Here is a 6,900-nt window from a genome sequence, read left to right on the forward strand (position 1 = left end):
ATAGTCGTATTTTCCAAGAACAAATTTCCTCTGACTTCAAACTTTTAATTATAATATAGTATGAATTATTCTGTTCACAACTATAGAAGTTAAGCGTGTTCAATAAGTTAATTTATTAGCTACATTCTCAGGTTACGATTTCACATCTTTAATGTGAAGATGATTGACTTCGAATAATAGTTTTATTGTTTATAAAAGCACCCTTCCAACTGTTACTCAATTACATATGTTCTGAGTTGTGTGCGCTGAAGCGACACGAGATTTTCAGTCACACGTGGCAATTGAATTTACACAGCTGACCGAACGGGTGGGAAAATGAAACACATTGAGAAGAAAATGTTACACATAAGAAGTCACCAAAAATGATTTTCGACAGATCTGGATATCTTTTCGCCAATTTCAAAAAAAATCTAGCGCGAGCACTTGGCAGCAGGGCGGGAGGAGGGGTGACGCAGCAATGAGTTCGCTTCCACACTGAAACATAGGTAATCACAGATTACAAAGCTCACCGAGACAAGGCTTTCACCTTTATGAAACATCACCTTTATGAGACCACCTTTATCATATTAAATGAACATCATACTTTATGATCTTGGATATTCATGGATTCTGTTTTGACACATCATATATCATCTGTTAAAAAATCCTATCATACTTACAAAATATATCATATAATGCAATAAAATACTGTAAAAAACAAAGATGATATTGTAAATATGAAATGACATTGTATTGTGTTAAACCTTATTGTATTTTAATCACATAATACAATATCATTATATATAATACAATATTGTATTATATGATATCATATTACATAAAATATCATAACATTGAACCATATGATATTATATTTATATAATAGTGTTGTGTTGTGCATGTACTATGCCTAAATAGTAGTCAGGGTTTGATACATGGTGCACGAGCCTATTTACCTACATCATCATTTTTCTTTGTACAGATATATATGTGATGTTTTTACATAATGTTCATTTTGATTCAACTGCCCAGAATTTAGAAATATGACATTGTAAAGACAACCTTTTCCTGCCATTTTTGCATTTTTAGCACAAAACAGCTTGTTTTCAAGCAGTTTTTCTTTCAGAAAAATAGAGAGCATGTTTGAACAAACAAAATATTTTAATCAGAGATGTATCTAGCCAAGGCTAATAAGTGACAAAAAAATTTCCCTGTTCAAGCATGCCCTCTATATTTCCCATTCATAAAAAGATAAGAAAAATGTAAATTTTTGACTGATTTTGATTGAAATATAGCGTCACTTCTGACGTCATTTTCTGCCAGTGAGTGCAAAAAAATCAAATAAATAGGTGAAAAATAAATTTTACATCAACTCTTCTAAAATATAACATAACATTTTATTGTACATGAAACACTTTAAAAAATTGCGAATAATGGGGGCCAAATTTAACTCATATACTAGTATCATATATAGTTCTTTCGTACTTCAAATCACCATCTACAAGTTGAAGCGGGAAGATGGGACGGTATCCCATTAAATGAAAGATTTTGTCCTCTCTGTTACAAAAAACGTATAGCCGATGAATTTCATTATATTTTAGAATGTGATGCAATATCACAAGTCCGAAACAAATTTATAGACAAAATTTTTTCGGCTAGACCAAATGTGTTTTAAAGTATTACATATTAGGGTATCCTTGGGGTTGTATGGTGTATCAAGAGTTATAAATCTGTATGATTAGGGTATCTTTTGGAGTTCCTTGGGATTTCTGTGGGGTTCCCTAGGGTTTATAGAGGTTTTTAGAGGCGTGTCTGGGATACCAATGAGTCCCCAGTGGTATCAAGAATTTTTAATTTGAATTATTAGGCTAAATCCTTGGGGTTCCATTGGGTTCTATGGGGTATCAAGTTTTATGAATCTGTATTATAAGGGTATCCTTTAAGTTCCTTGGGGTATCCATGGGGTTCCGTGGGATACCTAATGGTGTCTGGGATATTAAAATGCCCCGAGGGTGTATCCAGAGATATAAAATTGTGTTATTAGGGTATCCTTGGGGTTCATTTGGGTATCAAAAGTTATATTACTGGGTATCCTTGGAGTTCCTTGAGGTATCCATAGGGTGTGTCAGGGATAGCAATGGGGTATCTGTATTATTACTATTAGAGTACTATTAGGGTATCCTTAGGTTTCTTGGGGTACCCATGGGTTTCCCTGGGATACCTTGTGATTTGTCTAGGATATCAAAGTGACCCAAAAAGTATCAAGAGATATAGTGTATCCTTGGAGTTCCATAGGATTTCAAGAGTTATAAAATTTATATAACCAATACATGTATAAGAGTATCCCTAGAGTTCCTTGGGGTATCCGTGGGTTTTGTCTGAGATACCAATGAGTCCATACGGGTATCAAGAATTTAAATTTGTATTATTAAGTTATCCTTTAAGTTCCTTGAGGTATCCTTGGGGTTCTGTGGTGTATCAAGAGTTATAAATCTGTATTTTTAGGGTATTCTTGGAGTTCCTTGGGATATCCATGGGGTTCCCTGGGATTCGTAGAGGTGTATCTGGAATACCAATGAAACCCCAGGGTTATCAAGAGTTTTAAATTTGTATTACAACGTATTACGGTATCCTTGGGGTTCTATGGAGTATCAAGATTTATGATTCTGTATTATTAGGGTATTCTTGGAGTTCCTTGGGATATCCCTGGGATTCTTAGAGGTGTATCTGGAATACCAATGGGTCCCTAGGTTATCAAGAGTTTTACATTTGTATTACAATGTATTAGGGTATCCTTAGGCAGGGGTTGAAATATTCCAGGGAAACTCACTAGCCCAGGGGATACTAGTCAGTAAACAATTGCTAGCCCAAAGCTCAAATTAGCTAGCCCAACCATTTTAGGATGCAAAATGAAAATATAACACAATTTACAGCTGTTTAATTCTTTTATATAACTTCATCTCAGTGATAACATATTCATTTTAGTTAATTAAACTTTATTCACATCATAATAGTTATACATTTCATCAGGATCTGATTCTCTGTTTGTACATTTCAATGTGTGCCCATGAACATGTCTCCCCTTGGATGTTGATAACAACCACTTTGATATGCACTCTTCTGCAATAAATTCACTAACAGGAGGACCTTCAGTCATAAGAAGAAGTTGATTTCTCAGATTATTTTGGGTTAATCTAGTTCTTTTGTCTGTTTTCAAAATGTTTTGGATTGAAAACCCTCTCTCACAGCTAGCTGTGCTGGGAGAGAGGGTCATCATTACTTCAATAACTTTACATACAGCACCTAGCTGAGTTGTACCACTTGTCTGTTTTCAGCAATCACTGAAGAAAAATTGTCAACTAAAGGGACATGCCTCAAGTGTCTTACTTTAGCTTTTAATAGAGACCACTGAGATACCATTACAGACTTTTCTTCTTCTGTGAATAAAAAAGAAAAACACTCATGGTCAACTATTGACATTAACTCACTAACTCCATATTGGCCAAGTTCAGGTATGAGGACGGGCCAGTTTTTCACATTGAAAATACTAAAATAAGAAAATGGTGGTTCATACAATGCTTCAAATCTTTTTGTCACATAGGTGATAACATCAGACAAAAACTTGGTGACTTCATGGTCATCATTATAAGTGAGATTCTAGGGTTTGTTTGTCAACTTTACATTGCCATATTTGCATGTCTCACTATCAAACATATCTAGGAATTCTTTCATATGAGTTCCTGGATTTGTTTTCAGTGATTCAAGTGCCAATATAACCCCTTGAATAAGTATTGGTACTTCAAACAACAACACTGACTCAGATTGAAAAGCTTTTGACATCTCTGCAACAATAGGTAAAAAATCAAGCATAAAATGCAAGACTTTGACAAATTTGACTGTTTTGATTTTTTTCACATAACCAAGAGCTTTGCTTGAACTATCTGTACACTTACTGGACAAATTATTGTGCTCTAAATGGGTAACAACCTGTTCCAAATTTTTTTTCACAGCATCAAGAGCTCTAGACTTGCTAGCAAGCCATCTGACCTGCTTAACACTTGAAAAATGTACAAGATCCTTTTCCAGTATTTCTGAAATAGCCTTTAATTCCCTCCTTCGTTTTAGAGAGTAGTGATAGAACTTAAAAATGCCTTTGATAACCTCTTCAAAAAAATCACTGAGATATTTCCAAGATTTAACAGCATCTAAAATTGACAGCTCTAATTTATGTGCCACACATTGCAAAGATAACAGTTCTGGAAAGTCTTCCTTCAGTTTTACAACAACTCCTGATTTGGATCCAAAGTTCACAGATGCTCCATCAAAGTTGGCCATCATAAGAGATGGTGTCACCTTGTGATTTGGATGCAGATCACTCATGTTGATATTCAAGCCTTTGTCCACAGCCTGGTGCAGTGCAGCAAGGATCCCAGTGGCATCTGATGATTGGACAGCTACAATGTCAATTTGCCTACATACAGGAACTCCAGAATATGGCTGGACATATCTAATTGAAGAATAAATTAATAAAAATTAAATAAATAATGCAAATACTTTATATCAATGATGTTTAGTTTAATGATCTATCAGTATGTTAACTTTTACAATTAATCAAAAAAATATTTACGACATCATGTCATATCCAGCTCAAAATATACAAGTAATTGCTCAGGCCAATACTTTAATATCATTTAGAAATGTTTTATTTACACACTTACCGCAAGTATACAATTTCCTGTTCCAATACAGCAGCATCAGTTGAACCATCTGCAAGAATACTAACACAGTTTGTCTTCAGAATTTCATCCCGAATTTTCTCACGATATGTTTGACCTATGGCTTCAATGAAATTTTCACAAGCATGAATGTTATTGTATTGGCCACCAAAATCTAAACCATTTAACTTATTCAATTCATACAAATAGAGATAATCACTAAAGGGCTTTCCATTCTTTGCAACTGCATATGCTGTATTAAAGAGGACGGTCATTTTTTTCTTTTCTTCATCCGATAATCTGTACATTGCTTTGGCAATTTCTGTCCTTGAAACGGCTGGTAACAGCTTTTCTCTGTATTTCTCTATAGCACTACTACTACAGGGTTCGTCTGAATTTTTTCTCAATCCGGGTCCATTGTTATTCTGGTCACAAATTTTATTTCTGGTAAAATAACGTTTACTTGCTACGAAATGTTCGCTTGTCTTATCATGCGAAATAAGTGGATCAATTCTGAAATTACCGGTACCCTTGAATAGAGCACTTGATTTGTTTGCACATTCTGGAAATGTTCTGCAGTAAATACAGTACATAGAGTCACCGACATCGGCGTCACTTGAAGTTGAGCCTAAGGGATGAGACTGCACTTCAACCTCAACCCATGGAAACCTTTCTCTCCAACTTTCTTGGAACTTTCTTTTCCTTTTTGTTTGATCGTATCTCTCATCTTTACTGACCTCCGCTGATTTTTTTACACGGTTGGGTAAATCCAAACAACGTGGTTTGCTTACTCATGCTTTGATCAATGTGATTAAGATGCTTTAATATGCTCTTTTATTCACCTGTTCTTAAACGCTTTGAAGATAGATACAATTCAAATAGTTCTTATGGAACCAGTTTAAATAAATCAAAGGCCTGAAGGGCCATAATGGCTTACGGGTTTGATATGACTATATTTACATGGATCGAGTATGATATCCTCTATTTCTTATGGAAACTTTAGTTTATTTATAGCTCTATAGAAAGTAACTAGCTACATGTACCCGTAATTCATAGATCTATAGAAACTAACAGGACCGATATCAACATGCCCCATTTGTTGATTGGTCGAACCTTAGTGACCGAAAAAGACAGGATTGAAATCTAGACGCCTCTTTTATCAATTAGTTGAAACCACCATTGCTTTTAGGAAAAACATAGACTGCATGAAATAATTATGATGATGTCAGACTAAAACTCCAATATGAGACAATTTGCTTCTTTCTTTAATTTTATCCAATGACTGAAGTACATTAACTGTAAATTCATACAACGATATAGGACACAAAAAACACTTAAAACCAACATGCTCTCAAATATAAGTATACCTTGTATTCCTATGCACTATGAACTTGCGCGAGAGTTGGTGCAAGGTGCGATGTAACAGCGCCACAGCCAGCGCGAAATCACTGCGCGTAAAAATAATATAACCAAATGATGAAAAGTACTGCATGTTATGTACTATAATTAATGAATTCTCATGAAATCTACACCAACAAGTATTATTCCATTTTATTTGTTTTTCATAAATGTATATTTATTCATATTTTTCTGGGTTTTTTCTACTTTTTTAAGAGGCTGACCTTCACAAGCTTTTATAAGAAATATAGATTCACAAAGCAGTTCTAACACCTTCTGTTTTATTTTTTTCCCCTTTGTACAGAGATATACTCTTTGGAGGGGGGGGGGGGGGCAAGAAACAGGCAGAACTATTCAATTACAGCAAACTTGTTTTGACACCAAATTTAATTAAAATTAATTACTGCACTATAACTTTGCAGTCAATCTCTCTTCACATTACATGTGTACACAGTCATTTTCAGCAGGCATACTATACGATGTCTCTATGTTATAGTAATATGGCATCGCTTCCGTATATGACTTGCAATCAAGCTTAACTGTATATTGTTTTCTTATTTGAGTACATTTGGTCTCAAGTTTCCAATATTTTTACGACAAATAAACAGTTCAATCATAGCACAACCAAGGTATAACTCCATCGAGGGAACATTGTGCTATTTTAAGATCTTGGAAAATCCCTAACATTCGATAATGGCGGAGGTGTCGAAGAAGGCACATTATATTAAAACAAGTAGTAATTGCCCCTCTAAAAACGCATTTATTACCGATTTGTAATCCCAGTTTCAATATATCTCAATCATAAGTT

The 6,900-nt window shown here is 34.6% G+C and overlaps 3 protein-coding genes across 4 annotated transcripts in view; all 3 read right to left on the minus strand.

The window, feature by feature from the left end:
• Window positions 1-6,900, minus strand: part of LOC117684045 (uncharacterized) — a 365,862-nt gene that overhangs the window by 37,563 nt on the left and 321,399 nt on the right. The gene's annotated exons all lie outside the window — the stretch shown is intronic.
• LOC117687369 (uncharacterized) overlaps window positions 1-6,900 on the minus strand; it is a 29,024-nt gene that overhangs the window by 10,063 nt on the left and 12,061 nt on the right. The window lies entirely within an intron of this gene.
• Window positions 2,765-6,900, minus strand: part of LOC136272645 (zinc finger protein 862-like) — a 5,163-nt gene continuing 1,027 nt past the window's right edge. The window contains exons 1-2 of the mRNA XM_066074593.1: window positions 4,698-6,900; window positions 2,765-4,486 (exon numbers count right to left, since the gene is read on the minus strand). The exon at window positions 4,698-6,900 is cut by the window's right edge and continues 1,027 nt beyond it. Of these exons, the coding sequence (XP_065930665.1) occupies window positions 3,637-4,486; window positions 4,698-5,287 (1,440 nt within the window). The 5' untranslated portion in view covers window positions 5,288-6,900 and the 3' untranslated portion in view covers window positions 2,765-3,636. The remainder of the gene's footprint in view (window positions 4,487-4,697) is intronic.

Source organism: Magallana gigas, chromosome 1, assembly GCF_963853765.1.
Source record: "Magallana gigas chromosome 1, xbMagGiga1.1, whole genome shotgun sequence".
Classification (NCBI taxonomy): domain Eukaryota; kingdom Metazoa; phylum Mollusca; class Bivalvia; order Ostreida; family Ostreidae; genus Magallana; species Magallana gigas.